A 24,363-nucleotide genomic window follows, 5' to 3' on the forward strand; every position below is an offset into this window, starting at 1 on the left:
TTCAAACCCCAGCTCCCAGCATGATCCCTGAGCTCAGAGCCATGAAGAAGCCCTGAGCCCGGGTGTGGGCCAGAAAAAAAAAAAAAGAAAACAAGGGCTGGACAGTGCAGTGGTAAGACTGCCTTGCATGCAGTTCATCTGGGTTCCAAACCGGCATCCCATATGGTCCCCTGAGCCCCCCCCCCCCTTGAGTGCACAGCCAGGAGTAACCTTTGAGCATCCCCAGGTGTGGTCCCAAAACAGAAACAAGAACAAGCAAATATACCCCTGATTCACTGCTTGCAAGGCTACACTCTATCCAGCCTGATTTTGCTAGTTTGATTACCTCAGTGCTGGGACCCAGAAGGCCCGCCCCTTTCGAGGGATGCTTGCAAGCTGTTTAGGGTATGCAATTGTTGCACAGTCCTCAGGGACCTGATAAATCATCCTTGGCTAAGGTATGGGGATTACTAAACTATGTGTCCATTGGAAAGGGAGGAAAATCTTCTTGCACTGTTCCAATGACCCCAAAGACCCCCTTCGTGGGTCCTGCAGGGATTACCTGCTAAGTGTGCTCTATTATGTCACCTATTCGGTGAAAAATTTATCATTGGGGGGAACTATATAGGAGAGGATTTTTGAAAAGTTCATCGTACAATTTTTTTTTTTTTTGCCAAGTGGTCCAGAATTCTCTATTTAATCAGTTACCATTTATGGAAAGAAAGGCACAGATCCCAGCGCTTGTGCTTTCTGCCGTGTTTTCATCAATGAGCAGAAAAAAGCACACCCCCAAAGTGAGAAAAATTAAATATCCTCAGAGAGAAGGCAGGCTCCTTTTTCCATTAAAAAGGGGACCCTGGGGCTGGAGTGAGAGCACAGCAGGGAGGGCGTTTGCCTTGCATGCGGCCAACCCGGGTTCGATTCCCAGCATCTCCTATGGTCCCCTGAGCACCGCCAGGAGGAACTCCTGAATGCAGAGCCAGGAGGAACCCCTGTGCATCGCCGGGTGTGACCCAAAAAGCAAAACAGAAAAAAAGGGGGGACTCAGAAAAGGGCCAGAGCAATAGAACAGAGGTCTGGGTCAGGGCACTTGCCTTGAGTGATGCTGTCCCCAGTTCCCAATATGATTTTCCGAAATCCCCCACTAGGTGAGACTCATCACCGAACACAATATTGTTGAGGGGACAATTTTTTTTCCCTGAGAGCTGTTTTATTTTATTTATTTCTTGGGGGGGGGTCACACCCGGCCATCAAACGGGGGATCGAACACCCGGGTCAGCTGTGCCCTCCCTGCTTGTCCGTCATGCAGTCCTTTTCCCTGCTGAAAAGGCTTCCAAAGGGTAGGAGAGAGCTCATCCACACCAGCCCTCGATGAAAAGGCGTCACAGGCAAAGCAAGGACACGATTAGAATTTTCAAACTGATTCACTCACTGGGGGCTGGGGAAGAAACTCACCTAACTTCCCCTCTTGTTTTCGAGTCTTTTAGGGGGGCAAGGCGGCTGGATTTGAACCGTGCTCAGTGCTTTGGTGCCTACTCCCAGCTGTGTTGGGGGTCATTCCAGGTGTTGCTCAGAGTACCATGGTTCTTTCTGCTCAGGGGAGGTCCTTGGGCTTTTTCTGGCGGGGGAGGGGAGGGCTATAACCAGCAGTGCTCAGGGCTCACTTCAGGACTCACTTCGTGCAGGGCTTGGGGCACCAGATGGGGTGCCGGATATTGGACCCTCCTTGGCAACATGCAAGACAAGCACCCCTTAACTCTCTGTACTCTCCAAGCTGATTTTGAACATGGGATCATGGGATGCGATGGGGTGGGCGTCCTTATCTAGACTTTTCTAGCATCCCTCACGTGCTGTAGAAACCCCAATTTTTTTTGTCTTTTTGGGTCACACCCAGTGATGCTCAAGGGCCACTCTTGGCTCTGCACTCAGGAATGACTCCTGACAATGCTCCAGCCGCCAGGGGCACCAATTCTTTTTTTTTTTGGGGGGGGGGCGGAAGGTCACACTGGGTGATGCTCAGGGGTTACTCCTGGCTCATGCACTCAGGAATTAGTCTTGGTTGTGGTTGGGGGACCATACGGGATGCTGGAAATCGAACCCAGGTCGACCGCATGCAAGGCAGACGCCCTCCCCGCTGTCCTATTGCTCCAGCCCTGGCACCAATTCTTTTCTTTTTGGGTCACACCCAGAGATGCTCAGGGGTTACTCCTGGCTCTGCACTCAGGAATCACTCCTGGCGGTGCTTGGGGGACCATATGGGATGCCGAGGATCAAAACTGGGTCGGCCACGTGCAAGACAAGTGCTACCCTTTATAAACTATTGCTCCGGCCCCGAGGGGCGCCAATTCTTAAGCACATACAGATTTTTATCTGTACCAGGGGCTGCGGCTCCCTACATCTCCCTGCTAAACTGGGCTTAACTGTGATTCCAGAATCTACCCCTTTTCAAGTCCAGGGCAATAGTACAGCGGGGAGGGCATTTGCCTAGCACACAGCTGACCTGGGTTCGATTCCTGTCGTCCCATAGGGTCCCCTGAGCAACGCCAGGAGTAATTCCTAAGTGCTGAGCCAGGAGGAACACTTGGGCATCACCGGGCGTGACCCAAAGAGAAAAAAAAAAAAATCTCCCCTCTTCCCCCAGTATTCCCCAAGCTGTCTCATCCTTGGCACTGATGCCAGCTGGAAGCATTGAGTCCAATATTGCAGCCTCTCTCCTCCCTGTGCTGTGGGAAACCTACCCTACCTCCAGCAGACAGTTTTCTGGATGATCCTAGCTGGGGTACATCCGCCCCCTCAAGGCAACGCTGATCTCCCAAAGGACGGTCTCTGCATTGAGAACAGGCCGACTGCGGGCCAAGGGAACTGGGGGCACCAGTGGTGGGGCTCAAGCAGAAACCTAGGAGGCCTCCCGCTCAAGTATGGGGGAACGGGGCGAAATTACAGGCAGGGGAGGCACTTGTATTGCATGCTCCCACCGCAGGCTCAATCCCTAGCATCCCAAAGGGTGCCCTGAACCCCATGAGTGATTCCTGAGTGCGGTCAGGAGAAAGCCCTGAGCAGAGCACAGTCAGGTGTGACCCAAAACACCAAATACATCACCAAATGCATCTCTCATGAATGCCTTTGTAAGTCATTTCTTTGAGGGTGGGGTGCGGTGCTCAGGACTTTCTCCTAGCTCTGCCCTCAGCAACGACTTCTGGCAGCACTGGGGGGTCCTATGGGACAACCAGATATAGAACCCCAATCGGCTGCATGCAAGGCGAGTGCCCACCCTACCCGATGTACTCTCTGGCCCCAAATAAATCAAGGTCACTCAATTTTAAAAAGAAAAGGCAAAGCTGATCTTTTTTTCGCTTTTCGGGTCACACCCGTTGATGCACGAGGATCACTCCTGGCTCATATGCTCAGGGGACCATACAGGATGCCGGGGATCGAACCCAGGTCAGCTAGGTGCAAGGCAAACTCCCTGTGCCACTGCTCCAGTCCCGCAAAGATGCTCTTTAAGCCTGGAGGACCACATGTAGCCCCAGCGCCCCAGGCCCAAGAGCTAAAGTCAGCAGAGCCTGGGACCCAGGCTTCTCACCCACCCACAGAACAATGCTCTCAGTCCAGCTGTGCTCAGGGGTTACCCCCAGCTCTGCACTCAGGAATCACTCCTGCCACCTGGAATGCCAGCTTTCATTTCAGTTTTTTTTTTTTGCTTTCTGGGTCACACCTGGTGATGCAGATGGTTACTCCTGGCTCTGTACTCAGGTATTACTCCTGGCATTGCTCAGGGGACCATATGGGACGCTGGGAATCGAACCCGGGTCAGCCACGTGCAAGGCAAACACCCTACCCGCTCCAGCCCCCTGGAATGCCAGATTTGATCTCCAGACAGGCAGCACGCAGGGTGAACGAACGCCCTCCCCACTGTCCTATGGCTCCGGACCCCACCCAAGATACTTGAAAGTCAACTGGGACCAGTGATCTTGTAGGTTCTCTAAAAAGAGGACAAGACACAACAGAAGAAATCTGCAAAAGTCATTTATTCAGAGAAATCTAAAATCTGGACAAAGAATATTGAACTTTTTACAAAAAGCCTACAGGGGATTTTGTTTCTTCCTAACAGATTATCCACCCAAAAAAAAAAAGAAAGAAAAAGAAAAACACCCTCAAACTTTTAGGAAACCATTATTTTTCCAGTTTGTCTGCAGTGGCAATGATTTAAAATATTCCTGTTCTGTTGAGGTATGAGCTGCAAACTTTGGTAAAGTTAGGAAAAAAAAAAAATCCATCCCCCAAATACAAAATAGCCAAAAATTTAAAAAAAAAAAAAAAACACAACAAAAAAACCAACCTAAGTTATATACCTTTCTCAGTAACATATACAGTAACTACAAAAAAAAAAAATTCATTTAGCCAAAGTGTTCATTTATTTAAAAAATATATATATATATCCCCTCTTTGTAATTCTCAACTGGCGGGTTGAAAATTCAATTCTGATATGGACCGACAGAACCCAGACCGGCTCGAGACAAGCTCCTGGGCGCGGGGAAGCGGGTCGACCAGTTGTCCGGAGTGGCTGGCCGTGCCGACCAACAGTGCAGTGCTAAGAGAAGCCCTTGTGCTTTCCGAGACGGACCGAGCGGCAGGCACTTGAACGTGGCTTCCAGAGTTGGGGGCGGGGCGGGGGCACTGTGGGGTGGCCTGTGTGGAGACGCTTCCGAAAGAGGTAGTTCTGGGGCGGGGGGGGCCTCCCGCTCCGCCAGCCCGGGGAAAGGCTCGTGAGCCAGGAGGCAGTGTGGAGTGTAGACCCTCTCGTCTACACCGGGCCGGACTGGAATTTTCCTCTTCTTCCCACAACTTCTGGCCAAGGGGACCCCCCCTCCCAACCACCTGGCCCGTCCAGTCTGATCAGAGACAGTCAGAGGTGGTGACGCCCAGGGCAGATGCCCTCCGCTCACACTGTGGGAAGGGGCAGCTCTCGACTGGTCAGGCCCCCCCTGGGGAGGGGAAGGCAGAGGTTTTGAACTTGCACTCAAAGGCACAGACCCTCCGGCTGCATCCACATCGAGTTTTTCCCTCCTAATTCTGACCTCAGAAATCACAAGCCTGCAGGGGTATTTTGTTTCTATCTGCTGAAAGGGAGGCGGTGTCCCGGAATGGGGCAGGTTAGGGGCTTTGGAGGTTCAACTTTTCTTTCTTTCCGTTTCAATCCCTAAAAATTTACAGATGCAGCAGGGAGGGAAGAAGGAAATAAGACTGGGGGGGGGGGGGCGGGGGGGCACCAGGAAGCCAACAAAAAACCCAGCCAGACAAACAAGGCAGCTTTTCAAGGGGGCAGTGGGGGAAACACGTTTTTTTCTTAAGTTAAGCCACTAGAATCGATGTCTCAGGCGCCTCCCCTGTGCCAAGTGCCAGGAGGAGGAAAGGGAGGAGGAGGAGGATCACCGGCCACTGCCGTAGCCCGGGAAGAGAAGATTGAGCACCGCCTGCAGCTCCTGGTTCACCTGCCTGGAGTAGCTGCGGCCCAGGTCACAGCGGCAGGCCGGGCAGCTGAACACCTGCGCCCGAAAGGAGCGGTCCAAACAGTCCTGCAAGGGAGACAGGCGGCTGCTGGGCGCATGGCCGTGGCCTCTCCGTCCCTCTGGAGCTGACCACATGCGCTCTCAAAACACCCACCTCCCCCTCACTTTTTTTTCTCTCCTCTCTTTTGGCTTTTTGGGGTCACACCCGGCGATGCTCGGGGGTTCTCTCCTAGCTCTGCACTCAGGAATGACTCCTGCTCGGGGGACCCTGTGGGATGCTGGGAATCGAACCCAGGTCGGCCGCGTGCAAGGCGAACGCCCTCCCCGCTGTGCTATCGCTCCAGCCCCTCTCCTCACGTCTAAGTTTCCACTGGGGCAGGATCTGGATCCAGCTAACTTAATTAAGCAAAAAGAGTAAAGGGACCGGGGGGGGGGGGGGGGGACGGGGGACGGGGTGTCACTGGCCAGAGCGATAGTTGCAAGTCTTACATGCAGCTGACCCAGGTTCGATCCCCGGCCTCCGCTAGGGTTCCCGAGCCCTGCCAGGAGTGATCCCTGAGCAGAGGCAGGAAGAACCCGCAAGCATCGCCGGGTATGGCCCCAGAAGAAATCAAATGAGAGGGCAGGTGGGTGAGAGGGGTCCATAAGGGACACGGTCCTGGCCTCCACCCCAACACAGGGCCCCCCTGCCCCCTCGCCGGCTGGCCAGATCTCACAGCTGACACCAGAGACCTCCCCGGCGCCCCCTGAAACACAGGGGCCCCCCAACCCGCCGGTCCTGTGGTGGAACAGCCCAGGGTCATCTGATGCCCTCAGGACCACCCCAAACAAGAGATGAACCCCCAGGCTGTGTCATCCAGGCGAGTCTGAGTCCACAGTGGTCAGAGCCCCTCAGACACTCAGGGAATGAGCCAGCCAAAGGCGGAAGGAGGGGACGAGGGAGTCCTGATCCATGGGGCATGGGGCTTGGAGGGACCCACACTTGGGCTCTGCAGCCTCCACCCCCGCCCAGAGCTGGCCCTGACTCAGCCCCCAGGAAAAAGGCCCCAGGGACTGCCAGGATGTGAGGGTCTCGCTGGCCCTGGGGTGGGGACCACCCAGTCTACTGGGGCATATCAGCAGGGCCCGGCCTTCCTGGGAACCTTCTTCAGTCACCAGGAGGACTGTGACAACCGTGTGTGTGTGTGTGTGGGGGGGGGGGTGTGAAGAGGGGAAACGAGACAACAGAAGGTTCTGGCATGTTCTGGAAAAGGGAGCCTCACCTTGCAGACGTTGTGCTGGCACACGGTGGTGATGGGTCGGAACACCAGTTCCTGGCAGCAGATGCACTGGAAAGTCTCCTCCACCTTGCTCAGGAACAGCTGGAACTGGGGGGCAGCAGGAGGGGGCGTGAGCTCAGGCCAGTGCCCCCAGGCAGCTCTCCTGGAACTCTGGCCTCCCACAATCTCATGCTTCACCCGCTGTCAGACGACCCAGCCAGAGTCCATGGAGTCAGTGGGGGGGATGGCCACACGCACGGAGCCCACCAGAGGCCCAGGGACGCCGCTCCCACACTTGGGGGACGCAGAGGGACACAATGGAACAGGCAGCTCAGGCCGCCGGGATGGGAGGCGCGGGCCAGAGGCTGGGGGAGGGGGCGGGGTGGGAGCACTGTGAGGAGGGCACCGGCCCTGGCCACGGGCAACCAGGATCTGATCCCGGGCACCCCCGAGGGTCGCTGAGCAGTGCCAGGAGTGATCCCTGAGCCCAGCCAGGAGTCAGCCCCAAGCGCTGGAAAGACAGAGGAACAAACGAGGGGCCAGCCACGGACGGACGGACGGACGGACGGACAAACGGAGGCACGCCCGCCACGCTCACCGTGCCGCCCTGCAGCGAGCCCTGGATGTCAGCCCACAGCTTGGCATTGCTCTGGTCCTTGGCGATGAGGAGGCTCTGCTCTGCGGTCAGGCTGAAGGGCTCCACGCGGCTCTTCTTCGGGGTGGCCCGCGACGGGGACACGGGGCTGGACTGGCCCTCTAGGGGTGGGGCGGGACGAGGCGGGTGAGGCTGGGGCCCCGCCCCAGGCTGCTGCCCCCGGTTCCCCCCGCCCCCCGCCCCGGGTGAGCCACCCACCTCCTGTCTTGCTCTTCCGTTTGCCTTTCTTGGGGGTCACAGAGTCATCCACCTCCATGGACTCCTCGGCGGCCTCCTCCTCGGCCTCCTCGTCCGCCGGCTTCAGGCGGTTTTCCTTCTCCTTCTGCTTCCGGGACAGGGCTTCGAGGTAACCTGCAGGGTACTGGACGGGGAAGCAGAGGTGAGGGGGGCCGGGTGGCTGCGAGGGACCCTCAGAGGCCAAAACAGCCACTCGCCCCCGCAAACACACACGTTTTTTTCAAATGTGGGGGCCACACCCAGCATCGGCGCCCCGGGGCTCACTCCTGGCGGGGCGCAGGGATCCAGACGGGGTGCTGGACCCGTGCCCAACCCCACTGAGAGCTGCAGCCCCAGCGCCAGCAAACACACCTCACGGCCTCCCAGGTTTGGGTCCGAGGCTGGTACGCCACCCCCCCCACACTTCCAGGTTTGCAGGTCACCAAGCGCGGAACTGTCCCCTCCAGCCCCCTGCCACAGCCAATCAGAAGTGCCCCTCACAGCCACCTCCGAGACCCCCAGGGAGCCAGGGGGCGCCATCCCATCATCCCAGGGGAGATGCCTTCCCAGTCCCAGCTCCCCGGCGCCCGGGTCTACTGCTCCCTGATTTCCCAAAGACAGACCGGCTTCTGGCTTCTCACCCACCCCCAGGGGTCAGGCGCTTAGCAATTAAGATGCATTCAATAGTCCCAGCCCAACCTGTCAGCCTCCCCACCAGAAACAGAAGACACCCTAATTACAGAGCCAGGGAGGCCACAGCCCCAGTGGGGAGAGCCCTCTTAGCTGGCACCGGGCACTGGCTCCACAGCTCCGGCCTTTGATCCTGATTATTTGGGGGGCGGGGAGCAGGAACCAGAGGCCAAATTCATTTCTAAGCCAAGGGTCTGACTTACTACAGTTCTCAGTTCTCAAGCAAAGGTCCTGGGGCAAGCACGAGGACAGTGGGGCAGGCCTGGTCTTGCACATGGTGGACCCGGGTTCGAACCCCCACACCATCCAGCATCTCCCAAGCCCCACCAGGAGTGATCCCCGCCAGAACGGTCAGGACCAAGTCCTGAGCGCTGCCAAATGTGGCCGAAAATACCCCACTGCACACAACTCAAAACAAAAAAGCCACAGAGAATAAAAAACGCTGAAGTTTTCGCCGATAATCTTTGTTTTGGGCATTTTGGCCCATACCCAGCTGCGCTCAAGGGGACTACGGGGTGCTGGGAGATAGAATCCGGCAGGCTCGCCCCAGTCCGGCTGGAAAGTCCATGACGAACACCCAGGCTCTGCGTGGCCAGGACACCGTACCGGCCAGTGGGGCCCAGGAGCCAGGGCCAGGCCCCTTGGAGGCTGGACATTACTTTCATCAAAAGAAAAATCTGGGGGGGGGAGGGAGAGTTTGCCTTGCACACGACCGACCCGGGTTCGATTCCCAGCATCCCATAGGGTCCCCCGAGCACCGCCAGGAGTCATTCCTGAGTGCAGAGCCCGGAGGAACCCCTGAGCATCACCGGGTGTGACCCCAAAAGCAAAAAAAAAAAAAAAAAAAAAGCAAAAATAAAAGAAAGGAAGAAAGAAAAATCCCCAAGAGGAGTTGAGTGGCAACAGCCCCGCGGGGAGGGCATCGCCTTGTACACGGCAGCCCCAGGTCCGGTCCCGGGCCTTCCACAGCCCCCTCCCCCAGCGCTCCGCCCGCACACCTGCATGGTCAGCCCCAGCTTCTTCATCCGGTCCTTCCCCTCCTTGGTCCAGGGCCCGGGCTCCTCGTCGTCCCTCCGCAGGAGGTAGCGCCACACCAGGAAGCCGGACTTCCCCTTCTCGGGCCAGTACCTCACCACCTGTGGCCGGCACGGGGTCGGTCGGGAGTCAGGGCTGGCGGCCCTGGGGGGGGGGGCGGGGTTGGGAAGGGGGTGGGGGGCAGGGGCAGAGGCCCACCTTGTAGATGCCGTCGTAGCGGTTGCCCTCGGCCGGGGCGTACTTGCTGTGCTTGCCCCCCTTCACATTGCGGACCACCCGCACTGGCTTGCCCGACCGCCAGTCCTTGGCCTGGGCACCCTTGCGGTCATTGATGGGCGCGGAGCAGTTCAAGGCCAGCGCCCTGGAGGGGGACGAGACGGTGGTAGAGCACCAGGGACAGAGAACCCGGAACAGCCTCCCCCGCCCCAACACCAACGTCTGGAGGGCGGGCGGGCGGGCAGCGAGGACTCTCCCTCCAGATCCCCCAGCAGCAGTGGGGGGGGCAGTCAACCCCAGCTCTATGCAGAGCGTGGGGGGAGGCAAGGAGGGTGGTCGAAGGCGCCTGCCTTGCACTTGGCCGACCCTAGTTTGATCCCCGGCACCCCCGGAGTGAGTCGCCCCCAAGCCACCCTGTAACCTTCCGCGTCCCCCCCACCCCAAAGACTGGGTGGATCTCTGCAAAGATCCAAAGGAAATACCGGAGATCAGAAGCCATCTAGGGGTTCCTCTGCGCCCCCCCTTCCCCCGAGACACAGGATGCAAGTTGATCCCCACGTGGGGAAGAGCTGGCCCAGGAAAAAACAGACGCCCTCGCCGGGAAGGGCCCCTCAGAGTGAAGGGTCGCCCCGAGATCTTTCACTGGGATCAAAACCCAGCAGCCCTCAGACCCTGAGACTTTTTTAAAAAGTTTCTTAGGGGGCTGGAGCGATAGCACAGCAGGTAGGGCATTTGCCTTGCACGTGGCCGACCCGGGTTCGATTCCCAGCATCCCATAGGGTCCCCTGAGCACTGCCAGGGGTAATTCCTGAGCACAGAGCCAGGAGTGACCCCTGGGCATTGCTGGGTGTGACCCAAAAAGCAAAAAATTTCTTGGTTTGGGGCCACACCCAGCGATGCTCAGGGGTTTTCTCCTGGCTCTGCACTCAGAAATATCACTCCTGGCAATACAGGAGGGGACTTATGGGAGGCTGGGGGTCGAACCCAGGTTGGCGGCTTGCCTGGCACAGTCCTCCTGCTGCACCATGGCGGTTCATCTTTAATGGGAATCCCAAGCCTCCGGAAATGACCCCAACTGGATGCCCGCCCCTCCCCCCCAGGGCTGAGCTCAGGGATGCACGCACCTGTTGGTGTTGGTGAGTTTTTGGTCACAGGACTGCTCAGCTGTCCGCTTGTTCCCGGAGAGGTCCCGGCCACCGCTGCCCGTGTACGTGAAGAAGTTCCCGTGGTCCTGAAACAAAGAGTGAGGTCGGGGTGAGTCCCGGGCAGAAGCCCCAGCAAAGCGGAAACGAGGATCAACCCATCCCCAATGGAGACTGTGGACCTCCAACACCCCAAAAGTGTCAACCAGGACTGCCAACCCCCAAGCGCCCAAGAAACGGCAGGAGACCCGTGTGGCAAGAGACGAAGCAAGGAGCCTGCACGGGCGGTGGGCAGGCGGAGGCTCGCAGGCCCCCATGGGCAGACACCCCAGAGAACCGAGACTGGACTGGCAACAGGCACTGCAGGGCAGTGAGTGACTGAAGGGCCAGAAGGGACGAGAGCCCCACATCCAGCAACGCTGGGTGGAGACGTAGGACGGAGCAGTGTCTACACGGCGGTCCACCACCGCGGGATGTGAGTCAGATCCCACAGGGAATGTCCTGGGGGACCAACCCCCCACCTACAGCTCCCCCCGGAGGTCCACGCAAACAGTTACGAGGAAGTCCATGGGGGTGCCGGGGCTGGGGTGCGGGGAAGGCAGGAAAAAGTATTTACTGAGCACGAGTCCCAGCAGGAGAGAAATTGGCGGCCTTCCACATCGTGTTCCACGACGTGTCGCCGTCCCCCAAAGCCATGGGGCCAGGCCCCCCCCACTCACCACATCGTCCTCATAACCCCCAGCCAGGACCAAGGAGTAGGCCCCATCGTTGCTCCGGCCGTGGATGCCCGCCACGTGCGGCCGGTGGACCCCCGACTCGCTGACCTAGGACCAGAAATACACCGGGGGGCAGCTCCAGCCTGGCCGTCCGACGTGGGAGAAGGCTCCCGCCCCATGTCCCGGGGACGCCCGCGGTTACCTGCACTCGGAACCTCCACATGGTGCCCACGGGGATCCCCGGGATGGGTCCGTAGTGGTTGGAAGGGACGATGGTGCATTCCCGAGTACGCCCCACACAGGCCATGCCCTGTGGGCCGAGCAGGGAGAAGTTGGAGCAGCAGGGGTGGGGTGGGGGTGGGGGGGAGGCACTGGGCGTGCCAAGGGGGGGGGTCGAGACAGCGGGTGGGCCTGGCAAAGGAGCAAGCCGGGCTGGTGGCCAAGGGATGGGCGGGAGAGGTGGGCAGGCCAGGCCAGGCCAGGATGAAGTGGGCGGGGCCAGCAGGTTGTGATGGGCGGGGCCCGGGCAGGGCGAGTGGTGAGTGGGGACTCCAGGGCGGGCCCAGCAGGGTCTCACCTTGCCCCAGTCCCGCCTGGACGAGGAAGTGGCCGAGGCCATTTTCGCCTTCTTCTTACTCTCTTTCAGCTTTTCTCCGGCCAGCACCACCTCACTGGGCTCATTGCGGCACTCGGGACAGTACCTGTGAGGCCACCACCGCTGGCGTGATCCCACTGACCCGAGCTCGGCCCACCCACCCCCCTTCTCCCCTCAACAGCACAGGGCCAGGAGGGCGGGTCCAGCCGGACACGCCAAGGTCCCGGTGAGGAGGGCCAGGGAGGGGACAGGGTTCGAGTCCGCTGGGACCCCAGGCCCAGCTCTGCTTCGCATCTGTAGGGTCTGCCTCCTGAAACCCTCCCACTCCACACCGAGGACACGATCATTTCTGGGGGGGGTCTATCAGGCGACACGCAGGAGTATTTATTTGGGAGCCAGGCGCAGGCAGGGAGGACCGAACCCGGGCCTGGCAGATGCAAGGCAAGGACCTCACCTCCTGGACGCCGATCGCTCTGGCCCCTGGGGCTCATTTTGTATTGGTATTTGGTGTTCTGGACCACCCCGGGCGCTACAGAGCTCGATCCCTGGCTCTGCCCTCCGGGATCACTCCTGCTGCGGCTCGGGGGACCCTCTGGGATGCCGGGGCGGGACCCGAGCCATCCGCGACCAAGGCAAGAACCCTCCCCACCGTGCAATCGCTCCGTCCTGAGATGAATCAATCTTATTTCCTTGCTGGCTTGTTTGTTCTGGGGGGGGTGGGGGGCTGACAAGTCATAGCCAGCTGCGCTCAGAACTCAACTCTCGGCCCGCGCTTCGAAATCGGTGTCAAATTGGGCGTCGCGGACCAGGGTTGCAAGCAAGCTCGCGGGCCGGAGCACGTGCTGAGCACAAGCCTGGCAGTAGACCCCGGGGGTCGAACGCTTCGCCCCCCGCACAGAGCCGGGAGGCGTGAGGCACGGGGAGCTGCAGGGACCTGGGGGATCGATCGCCGGAGATGTGGGAAGGGGAGGTCAGGTGCGCGAGCTGCCCTCCACCCCGCCCCGCTCACCACTCGTCCTCCTCGGGGATGCTGCTGAGGGGAGGGCTGAGGCAGTAGAGGTGGAAGGCCATGTCGCACTCGTCGCACATGAGCTGCTTGTCGGGGTCCTGCTTGCCCCCGCACAGGTGGCAGGCGCACACGCGGCACGGCTTGCTCTCGTCGTCCTTGCACTGCTTGCAGGAAGGCCCGCTCTTGCCTGGACGGGGGCGGGGCCGGCAGGACGGGGCGGGGTTAGCGGGGCGGGGGCGGGGCCGGCGGGGAGAGGGCCAATAGGAACGAGCAGGCCCAACTGGGGGAGGCGGGGCCAGCAGAAATGGGTGGGGCCAGCAGAAATGGGCGGGGCCATCGGGGAGGAGGAAAGCCAATGGCAATGGGTGGGCGGGACCATCAGGGAGGAGGAACACCAATGGAAATGGGTGGGCGGGACCAGCAGAAATGGGCGGGACCATCAGGGTGGAGGAAAGCCAATGGAAATGGGCGGGCGGGACCAGCAGAAATGGGCGGGACCATCGGGGAGAAGGAAAGCCAATGGCAATGGGTGGGCGGGACCATCGCGGAGGAGGAAAGCCAATGGCAATGGGTGGGCGGGACCAGCAGAAATGGGCGGGACCATCAGGGTGAAGGAAAGCCAATGGCAATGGGCGGGCGGGACCATCAGGGAGGTGGAAAGCCAATGGAAATGGGCGAGTGGGACCATCAGGGAGGAGGAAAGCCAATGGAAATGGGTGGGTGGGACCAGCAGAAATGGGCGGGACCATCAGGGTGGAGGAAAGCCAATGGAAATAGGTGGGCGGGACCATCAGGGTGGAGGAAAGCCAATGGGACCCCAGAAGTGGGACAGGCCCCTCCCAGACCTGCACCTAGCAGAAAGGGTCCCACCGGGTACCCTCCTCCAGATCCAGATCAAGGGACCCAACTCACGTCTGATGAGGTTCTCGACCACTGGGCTCCCCTCACCCGGGCGCTCGATCTTAAAAACCTCATCCACGAAAATGATGCGACAGTCGTTGAGAGAGTCGCCCCTGGGGGTGGGGGTAGGGGGTGGGGGCGTGAGCTCGGTCCACTGTGGCGATTCTCCCAGGGTACCGGCACCCCCGCCCCGGATTCAAGTGCAGCCAGATCAGAGGCTCCACGAGGGGGCCCCCCTCATGCACCCACAAGCAATAGGTAACCCCCCGCCCCACCGCCAACCCTCAGGCCAGCTCACAGTCCACTGCCTCAGACACCAGCACGAGGCCACCAGGTCACGGTCCCCCACCCGGCCCTCACACACACACCGCAGTGACGTCCCTCACGATGCCACACATCATCGTGCCCATGCTCCCTCGGGGCTCCGAGTCCCCGCCACTCACCCAATCATGACATTGGCGAAGAGCTCTCGCTGGGTCCGTGTCTCCCGCTTGCGCACGATCTGGGCGTCGTACCAGAAGCCCCGCTCCTTGGGGTTGTCCGGGTTGTAGTTGAGCATGACCGTCTGGCCCACCTCCAGCTCCTGCCACTGCAGGATGTGCCTGGCGCGGGCCCGCACATCCCGGGCACTCATCTGCACCACACCATTCTCCGGGTAGCTGCGGGGAGAGGCCGCCTCTGAGCCCGCAGTCCGGTGTGTTCATGGCCCCCCATGGGAGAGCCAGGCTCCGTCGGGCCACCCTGGGTGGGGGTGTCCCGTCCCCTCGCTGGGGGACACTGTGGCGAGACCCTGGCCAGCAACATGTGCGTGCCAACCCTCCCCGACACACGCACACACACACACACACACACACACACACACACTGCATGCCCAACTATCCAACTATGGAGGTCACGACAATAGATGCCGCAAGGCAGTCGGGGGACAATACTTAGGTGGACGGGCCTGGAGTCTTAACAAGAGGGATGGACGAGCAGCAGGCCCCCCTCTCGCCGCCCCTATGAGGCCATGGCAGAGCGGCCCGCAGCGGCACCCAGACCAGCACCTCCATCTCAGACCTCCAGCAAGCACACAGGTCTGGGGGGACCCGCCACCTGTGTGGTCTCGAGCTCAAAGCCCCCCCCACAACTCCATATCACTGGAGCCTGCACCTGCACCCGACCCTGCAGACGCCACGCCTCCCCGCTGTCTCTGCCCACCCCGGCGGGCACTCACTCGTCATATTTCACGTGGTAGATAACCTCCTCCTCCTCGTCCGGGATAGCGGTGGAGCTGCAGGGCTCGTCGGGCGACGGTCCCCTCTTGGTCACCCGGACCACTTGCGCCTCGAACCAGGCACCCATGTTGGTGTCCCGGGCGTCCACATACTCGTTCACCTGCCAGCACAACACAGCGGCTCAGATGAGAGCTGGGGGGGGGGGGGCGGGGCGCAGGGCCAGGGACGGAGAGCGAGGCCCAACGCGGACAGAGCCTCAAAGGTGGGAACCCGGCCCACCGTCTGTGGGCGCTGGAGGTCATCAAGACCGGGCTGCCTTGGGCCGGAGGGACATACAGCGGGGGGGGGGTGGCATTTGTCTTGCAAGTGGCCCACCTGGGCTGGATCCCCAAGCACAGAACCAGGATTCGGCCCTGAGCATCACTAGGGGTGGCCCCCCCAAAAGCCTGAGGTGCCAGATACAGGGTCTTCATTCACCAGAGTGGAAGGACACGGGACCAGGGGCCCCAATTCCACCACACTGGGTGCTGAGGGGTCCCTGACACCGCCCAGTAGAGCAGCAGGGCTCCAAGCAGCACAGGGGAGAACCAAGGGACCAGGGGGACACTGAGACCCCGTGCCCTGTCCCCAGACACCAAGTCCCATGGACAGGTTCTCAGGAACAGCAGTCAGACTTGTTTGGGGGGCCACACCCGGCGATGCCCAGGGGCCACTCCTGAAGGGGCTGCGGGAAAAACACTGGGATAGAACCCGGGTCGGCCCCCTTGCCGGGCAAGTACCGGGGGCCCCCCTCAACTCCGACCTGTAGGTGCAATTTGTGACTTGCAGGTGGCGACAGAGGCCGACACGTGCCCCCGCCCTGGGGCCCCGGCAGCCCCCCCGGAGGTGGCGCTCACCTTGTACAGCCCCAGCTCGGTCTCGTCCCAGGCCTCCTCCTCGGCCAGGCCCGCCTTGGCGTCCGCCTCGCTGCTGTTGGACGCCTTGTCCGACTCGGCCTGGCCCAGGCAGCAGCCGGAGTCGGAGTCGGAGAGCTCAGCCTCCCGCTCCCGCCCGCCGCGGGGCAGCACCAGACTCTGGCGCACCAGCAGCTGCACCGTGTCGTTCAGACGCACGTCGTAGTCGAAGAGCGTGTGGCCATCCTCCATCTGCGGCCAAGGGAGCACCGTCACCGGCTCGGCTTCGGGGCCCCGGCCTGCCGCACCCCCACCTGGGCCCCGGGGAAGGGGCTTTCTGTTTGGCTCGGGCGCCAGACCCGGGGATGCTCAGGGCTCACCCCTGGCAGTGCTGGAGGGACCTGCCGGGTGCCGGGAATCGGCCCCGAGTCTGCCCCGTGCAAGGCAAACGCCCTCCCCGCTGTGCCATGGCTCAGGCCCCACTGCAAAGTCCTGATATTTGGGTTACTGGACTCTTTTCCGGTCAGCTGTCCCAGCCCGCAGGTGCAGAGGAAGGGCCGGCCTGCCCCCTAGAGGCCACGGCTGAGAATGGGGCACCTGTGGACAGGAGCCCTGGGAGTGGGGGGTGAGGGGCTTCCACCGAGTGTGGCCCAGAGCCGAACACCCTCGCAACAACCCCAAACCATTCAAACCAAGGACAGCTGGAGAGAAAGGACAGCAGGGAAGGCGCCCGCTTGCCCAGGGGTGTGATCCCTGGCACTTAAGGTTCCTCGGGCAGTGCCGGGGCGATGTGTGGGTGGGACCTTCCAGAACGCGCGCCTATCCACTGCGATGTGGGCGCCCTGTCCTACACTACCCTGGAGGCCTCTATCTAACCCAAGTCCTGAAGGCACAGGCGTCCGGCGTCAGGGCACCCCACACGGGGCCAGCAGACCTGGGGGTGCGCACTCGTGCCTGACGCTCCAGTGAAAGCCTAAGGCAAAATCCGGGATGAGGCTGGGGGGGGGGGGGGCAGAGCGGCGGGACAGCGGGGACGTGTCCGCCTCACACACAGCCAGCCCAGGCTCCATCCCAGCCCCGCCGGGGTGATCCCTGAGCACAGAGGCAGGAGTCACCCAGGAGGGAGCCCAAAGACCAAAGCAAGGGGGAACAACAAGTTCTGGGCTGACCCCGGCACCCTCTGCCCAGCTTTCCAGGGGTGCATCGACCCAAGGGGAGCCCACCCGGACTCCAGGAACCCAGGGTCTGGCGGGGGGCCCCAGACACATCTGAGAAGCCCCCTATGACTCCCGGGGCCCGAGGAGGGGCACCCACTCCCTTCCTCAGCCTCGACCTCCCTCTGGGGCTGCAGAGTCCTAAGACCAAAGCTAACCATCCTGCCGGGGGTGCTGAGAAGTGGGGGTGGGGGGTGGGGAGACCTGTTCTAGCACATTCCACAGCAGCACTGCAGCCGAGAGCATGCGCCCTGCCCAGGAGGGGAGAGGGAATCGCCCCCCGCCCAACAGGCCAGTCGGACCCTGGGCCGTCAAGGTGCATACCCAGCCCAGGCGCACTCTGCTCCTTCTATGCCGAGCACCGAGCCCAGGGCAGGCTGGTCCTGGCGGGCACTGACCACTGGCCCCCTGCAGCTGGGGGCGTGGGTGAACCCAGCCAACCCCCTACCTGAAGCTCAGGTCTCTTGAGGGGGGATCCTGGCAGCCACTCCAGCTGCACCAGAGCCCCCAGGTCCTGCCCACAGCTGGGAGTAAACACAGACACACACACACACACACACACACACACACACACAGCCCCCCAAGGGACACCTGGTCACATCCCTGGTCAGCACAACCTGGGGGCTTCCTGGCATTGAGTGGGGGGGGGGGCCACACCCCCGTGCCCAGCACCACTAACAGTCCGGACAGCGAGCCGTCTCAGACGCAGAGGGACAGGAGGGCCCCACAGCCCTGCTGTGGGGGAGGGGCCTTTATCACCTCCTGAAATTAGACTCCAGTGCGCGGGCTGCGGGCTGGGCTGGGCGGAGGAGGCCGTGGTGGCGCAGGGCTCCCCTGCTCCGGAGGCCCTAAGAGAAGTTGGAGGGAGACTCCAGCCCCAGGGACGCATCTGGGGACACGTGGGACGTTATGGCTCTCGGGGGTGGGGGCCAGGTGGGGGGGGGCGGCATGGGGCCGAAGGAAGGAAGGGAACGGTCTGGGCGAGGGGCCCCCAGGGTGGCAAAAGGGGGAGACGGGGACCAGGCAGGGCGAGACCCCGACCCCCAGGGCAGCTGGGCTCTGCGGGTGGCACAGCCCCACCTGGGACGCTGGCCCCCGTGTCCGCCCATGGAGCTGCCCGGGGCAGGCGGCAACAGCCTCCCGGCACCCGGTGAGTCCGGGTGAGGCCTCCCCCTCCCGATGGCCAGGCCCGGCCAGCTTCCTTGAAAGAAAAACAGGAGGTGGGGGACCCAGGCCAGGCCGTGTGGCGTGTGCGGGGGGTGGGGGCCTTTCTGGAACATTCTGCACATACATCAGCTCTCTAGCACTCTGCCTGCAGCCTGGCCTCGCCTCTGGTGGTCCACGGGGGAGCCCACCCCCGCCCACCTCCGGTCTCGGGCTCTCTACAGGCCTCGCGGGGGGGGGGGGGGAGGGCGAGCCGGGGCTGCTGGGAGGGTGACCTTGGGAAGTTGCGTCACTCTCCGTGGCTTGTGGCTTCCGGCTACGGGAGGCGGCAAGTGGCTGGCGGCCCCTCCCCAGGCCTCCCCGCGGGGGGGACTCCGCACTGCACCCCGGGAGGGGCGGAGCCCACAGCCGGGAAAGCGGGGTTCCCGCCTCCAGGGGGCCCGCCACTGGCAGAATCCCCCCCACCTCCACCCTAGGGGTGTCTGCATCCCCGGGATGACGACAGGAGGAAGTGGGTGGCTCCTGCGTGAACCCTGGGGGTGAAGCGGAGGGGAGGCCTGGTTCGGTGGAGGCCAAACGCCCCACGGAGGAGCCGCATTTCAGGGACCGGAGAAGGAGCACCACGGGCCGGCACAAGTTTCCCAGGGAGGGGGACCCGGCCTCCAGCAGGCCAGCCCACGTGGTTCCACTAGAGCCCGCAGGAATGACTCCTGAGCACCACCTGGCAGGACCCTCCCCGCAAAGAGAGGCTACAGGTGGGGGGCCCTACGGGACATGCAGCGCAAGGCAGGGCCTTGGAGGCTCGGTGTCCCCCTCAAATGGGGTAGGGGGCAAGCTGAAGTTACTGGGGTGGAGGGGAGGGCATCCCCCAAAATAGGAAGGAGGGGGCGCGGATGGGGACCACCCCTGCAAAGCCTGGGGGGCTCAAGTGGGGGAAGAACTGGGGGCCTCTCCGCTTTCCCCGAAACCTGAACCGCGCCCCAAAGCAGAGCCAGACACACCCACGTGCAGACACACTCAGGCAGGCACGCTTGCACGCTCAACGCCCTGGCGCAGACTCACACTCACACTCCCGCCGTCCAGGGCAAAGCCCCGCCCCCGGCCTGCTGGGCCTGCTGGGCCGGCGCTGGCCGTGGCGCCTGGCCCTGGCCCCTGGCGCAGGGGACCCGCCGCCCTCCCCCCACCCTGCTGCCGCCGCTGCTGGTCGGTGCTGGGGATCGGTTTGCCCTCCCGGGGCAGGGCAGGGCAGGGCAGGGCGGGCGCCGTCAGCGCCTTCAGACATCCGAGCCAGGCTCAGGCCGCGCAGGAAGCAGGCGAAAGGTCCCGGGCCGCTGCAGGCCTGAGAAATTAATCATCAGGTCTCATTTCGGGTAAGCGGCCCAGGACCCTCCCAGCCCCCAGAAGAAAAAAAAAGAAAGAAAAGAGAAAAAGGAAAAAAAAAAAAATCGAAAAAACCTGGGCAGGCTCCGTCAGCTGCCGCTGAGTTTCCCGCAGACGCCAGATGGCGGCAGTCCCCGGGCCCAGATGCCACAGCAAACAGGGGCACGCTGCGTCCAAGTGGATGTTTTGTTGTTTGTTTATTAAAAAAAATAATAAAAGGTCTCCGGCAGCTGTCCCCGAGAGCCACCCAAATCCTCAGGGCCGACTGTCCCCTCGCCAGCTGTCGGCCTGCCTTAACCCACCGAGTGGGGGGGAGTCAGGCAAACCCTCCGCCTGCCCGGCCAAAGCGTCCAGAACGTGGGCAGCAGCCGGGAGAAGGCCAGGGTGGCCATTTTAAGGGCCACAAAGGGGCTGCAGAGCGCAGGCGGGCGGGCGGCCAGGAGCGGGGACCCGCTGCCCTCTGCAAGAGCGCACAAGGTCCCGCTGGCCAGCTTGGGGCCGGCCGGGGTGGGGGGCGCCGGCCCTCCTGGCCTCCGCACAGCTGGAAGCCCGGGCCTTGCGAGCGGGCTCTCTGGACTCTGAATAAGCCGGATCCAGATTTCTAGAAAACAGATGCCTATGGGGGGGTGGGGGTGGGGGGCCCCCAAACGCCAGGTCTTGATTTCATCTCCGTGAAACTCATCATCCTGGCGTGACCACCCCCCAACTTTACTTTTTCTTAGAAAGGACTCTAGAAGGAGGGGATTGGCGGGGAGGGGGCTGGGGAGCTTGATTGAAAGCAATAAAACAGACCTGCCCTTCCAGGCCCTCTTCTCCCTCCTTGAACCCGTCTCTCTTTTTTCTTTTTTTGATTGCTTTATTTGCACTCTGGAGAAGCCCGTGTTCTCTCTCGAACACGTTTCCCCCGCTAGTGACCTCGTGCATATCTCTGAGCAAGTTTTATTCAAAAAAAAAAAAGAAAAAGAAAAAAGAAAACTCAAACGATGTTGCACCAAAAAAAAAAAAACTTTTTTTAAATGGATAAAGGAAGGAGTTTTGAAAAGTCCAAGTGCTAGCGATTAGGAATGTCAACGGCCCTGCCCCACGGTCACTCTGAGCGCTGGCCGGGTCTTTGTTCCTCCTGCTCTCTCCAGACCGGGGACGCGGGGTGGGGTGAGGGTGAGGGTGTGCTCCGGTGTCCCCCGGACATGGGGCCGAGAACAAAGGTGTTGCGAGCAGGCGGCCTTACCTGCTTCCCCCGGTAGAAGAGCCTCTGCAGGCCTGGCTCCACGTGGAACAGCACCTGGACCTTGTGTCTCAGCTGTTCGACTTTGGTCAGCTTGGACAGAGAGTCCACGGTGCGGGTCACCTTCCCGTCCATGGTACGCACGCGGATCCACATGGTTCCTGCTGATGCTGCGGAGAGAGACAGGGGACCCCCCCCAACACCCCCAGGGGGGTCAGCGGTGCTGGCCTCCCTGCCATGCCCACCCCCGAGGCCCTGCCAGGCACAGCTCGGGTCAGCTTGGCTTTTGTCCTGGCGGGGGACACCCACAGGGCGCAGCGAGGGGGGGCGGTCCCTCATCTGCCCGCCAGTGGGCTCTGGGCCTGGCGGGGCCCGGGCAGGGCTGTTCCAAGGCTGATGGGCAACGCCGGGCACCGGGTTCTGCAGGGAGGCCAGCTGGGGGCGGGGGGGCGGGGGAGGGGGGGGCGAAGGCTTGCTTTTTTTTTTGCATTTTCTTTTTTTTTTAAGTGACTCGCTCCGTCCCGTCTTGCACCCCCCGCCCCGCCCCGCGACTCACTTTTGGGGGGAAGCCGACAGCGACGTCCGTTGGAGGTAAGTGACAGAGCTCACGCATTCCTGCACCGTTCGTTCATTCATTCATTCATTCACTCATTCATTCGCTCGCTCGCTCGTTCATTCATACTCCCGGGGAGCCCGGAGGAAAACCGCCAAATCCGGCGTGGGCCACAACTTCCCGAGTCCCGCGGGGGGACTCCGCCAAGTGCGAGCCCGGCCGCGGAGAGGGCCCCGAGACCCGAAAGGGCCCCCACGCGACCCCCTGGGCGCCCCCCCCCACCCCGCGGGCCGCGCGCGTGCGCGACCCTGGCCACCGGCCGCCCCCGGGCCGACTCACCGCGGGCCTCCTGGGAGGCCGGCCCCCTCGCGCCGCCTGGACACCCCGGGAGCCCCGAGCCGGCGCCCCGCGCCCTCTTATACCCGCGCCAGCCCCTGCGGGCCACGCCGCGAGCCCACGCCCACCCCCGCCGCCGGGCCGGGCTCGGGGCGGGCCCGCGCGCCAGGCCCCGCCCCCCGCCGCGGGCCGCCGCGCCCATTGGCCGCGCCGCGCCCCTGGGCCCGCCCCGCTCGGCGCCCATTGGCCCGGGCGCGCCCCGGGAACCGAGGGCGCGCGAAAGCCGGCCGGGCGCCACAATTGAATCGCGGGGCGCCCCGCGCGCAGGCGCGGAGCCGGACACCCGCCCCCGCGCGCGCCCGGCCCTCCCCCACCGGCCCGCGGACCCCCGCGGGACTCGGGGTGCCGGGGGTCCCGGGGGGCGGGGGCCGGCTCCGCGGCTCCAGCGATCCGCGCGGACGCCCACCCACGCCTGGGCGCCAGGGGGTCCCCGGCGCGGACACGCGTGCGCCCGCCGTGCCCCGCACCCGGCCCGCAGCCCGAGTTCTGCTCCCGGGGAAGCGGCTGGCAGGGGGCTCCGGGCACCTCCGGATGCCAGGGTGCCCGCGCCCCCCGCCCCCCGCCCCCGATCGCCCCGGCTGCCCACCTTCCCAGCCCCCCGGTGCCCCCTGGCCCGGCGCGGCAAGTCCTCGGGCCGGCGTGGACGGGCGCGGGCGCTGCGTGCCCGAGCCCGGACCCCGCGCGCGGACCTACCTGCGTGCACCCCGGAGCGCCCCGACAGCCTGCCCCAGCGGCTCTGATTTTTTTCCCGCGAAAACTTGGGCGTTGGGGAGCCGCGGGGGCCGCGCCAGGGGCGGGCGCCTGCTCGGTGATTGGTCGCCGCGCTGGCGGGAAGCGGGACAGGGGGGGTCAGGGGTGCCCCCGCCTCTGTCCACCCCCCCGCACCCAGACCCAGCGGGCCCAGGCCCCGCCCAGCCCTACTCGCTCTGCTGGGCGCGCCTAGCCCGCGGTGGGGCCTACTGGCCAGACCTGGGCATCCCCCACCCCTGGTGTGCGCGCCCCCCCAGAAGTCTTGGCCCCCCACCCCCCACGCAGCCAGCCTCCCATCGGACTTCTTAAGTTCATCCCCACATAGACCCCTGCCCGGATGCCCGCTGACCAGCAGGTCTGGGAGAGCCAGAATGTCTTATCCGAACTGCAGGAGAGTATCAGGGCCCCCCCTGGGCACCACCAACCCGCCTGCACCCCGACAGCCGGCCTGACCTCCCCCCAGCCTCCACTTCCCAGCGCCAACTCTCCCCACCCTACTGAACCACGAGGCTTATGAGCTGGACTCCCCCGCCTTCTCTTCCCGCTTTGTCCAGACAGACGGGCAGAGCGCCCTGCCCCCTCCACCCTGCCGGCCACGCTGTGACCAGCGCTGGCGGGCACACCGTGACCCAGACCGGGCACTTCGGTTCAGGGCACTCGGGGCTGGGAGCAGTAGGGCAGAGGCACATCGTTGGTGCTCTCCTGGGGGACATGGTCACAGGTGAAGGGAAACGGCCCTCCATGGCGGAGAGACCCTTGCAGCGGCCTCTCCAGCCGCCCAGGCCTGCGGGGTGGAGCAGGGGCGAGCTGGGGGAGGGGGGAGGACGGCCAGTTGAGACTTAGGAGCAGGGGGAAGGTGGTCAGCGCGACCAGACCACCTGTGTTGCAGCAAAGGGAAGGTGAGGGCCCGGCCCTGAGGTCCCGAGGTGTGTCCTGTCACCCTGGTGGCCCAGCAGGATAGCGTGGATCTTTCCAGAAGCACAACTGCGCCTGGGAGGGCCCTCTCCACGGAAAAAAGCCGGGGGCTCTGGTTTCTGTTTTGACAACTTTTCTCTGGCACAGTGCAAAGAGCTCCTTGGGTCTTGACATTTTCTGCTTTTATTTCTGTAGGGGGACAGTCATGCGTGCACACACGCACACACACACACACAAGCACACAGTGTCCACGTTAAAGAGCCTGAAATCTGGACAAAGGTTCCCTTGCCTAGCACAGGGGCTTTGGAGTGAAGATCCTGAGGGAGACGGAGAGAGGGGACAGCAGAGAGGGCGGCTGCATTCAATCCCCCCGGTATCCTCTATGGCCCCCCGCAAGCACCATCAGGAGCAGCCGCTGGGCATCGCCAGGTGTGGCCCCCAGACAAAACAGAACGAACATTTTAAATAAAGATCTTAAGAAGCGGATCTTAGGGTCCCTGGACAACAGTGTTCTCTGTCGGGTGCCCCAAGTGAAAGAGGGAGGAACGGCCAACCGAGGGGCGCTTGAGACAAGATCAGCGGCAAAGTAGGCAGCTTCCGGAAGCAGAGAAAGGCCAGGGACAGATCCTTGGTGCTGGGTGGGAGCCCACTTCCGGTTAGTCCCAGGCTGGAACGGAGTTCGTGAAACTTGTGTGTCCTCTTTATTTCACAGCTGCCCCAGGAAATGGACAGAC

General features: G+C 62.7%; 1 protein-coding gene across 1 annotated transcript; it reads right to left on the reverse strand.

The window, feature by feature from the left end:
* Positions 1-5,408: 5,408 nt before the first annotated feature.
* Positions 5,409-21,181, reverse strand: UHRF1 (ubiquitin like with PHD and ring finger domains 1). The gene is made up of 16 exons (XM_056107288.1): positions 21,019-21,181; positions 16,036-16,284; positions 15,139-15,299; positions 14,366-14,581; positions 13,935-14,035; positions 13,023-13,209; positions 11,996-12,119; positions 11,621-11,728; positions 11,422-11,526; positions 10,685-10,791; positions 9,543-9,705; positions 9,308-9,445; positions 7,602-7,764; positions 7,347-7,504; positions 6,752-6,856; positions 5,409-5,555 (listed from the first exon to the last, which is right to left on the reverse strand). The coding sequence occupies exons 1-16, from the start codon at positions 21,169-21,171 to the stop codon at positions 5,409-5,411; spliced, it is 2,385 nt and encodes a 794-aa protein (XP_055963263.1). The 5' UTR covers positions 21,172-21,181.
* Between the last annotated feature and the right edge of the window lie 3,182 nt (positions 21,182-24,363).

This window comes from Sorex fumeus, unplaced genomic scaffold, assembly GCF_029834395.1.
Source record: "Sorex fumeus unplaced genomic scaffold, SorFum_2.1 ptg000156l, whole genome shotgun sequence".
NCBI lineage: Eukaryota > Metazoa > Chordata > Mammalia > Eulipotyphla > Soricidae > Sorex > Sorex fumeus.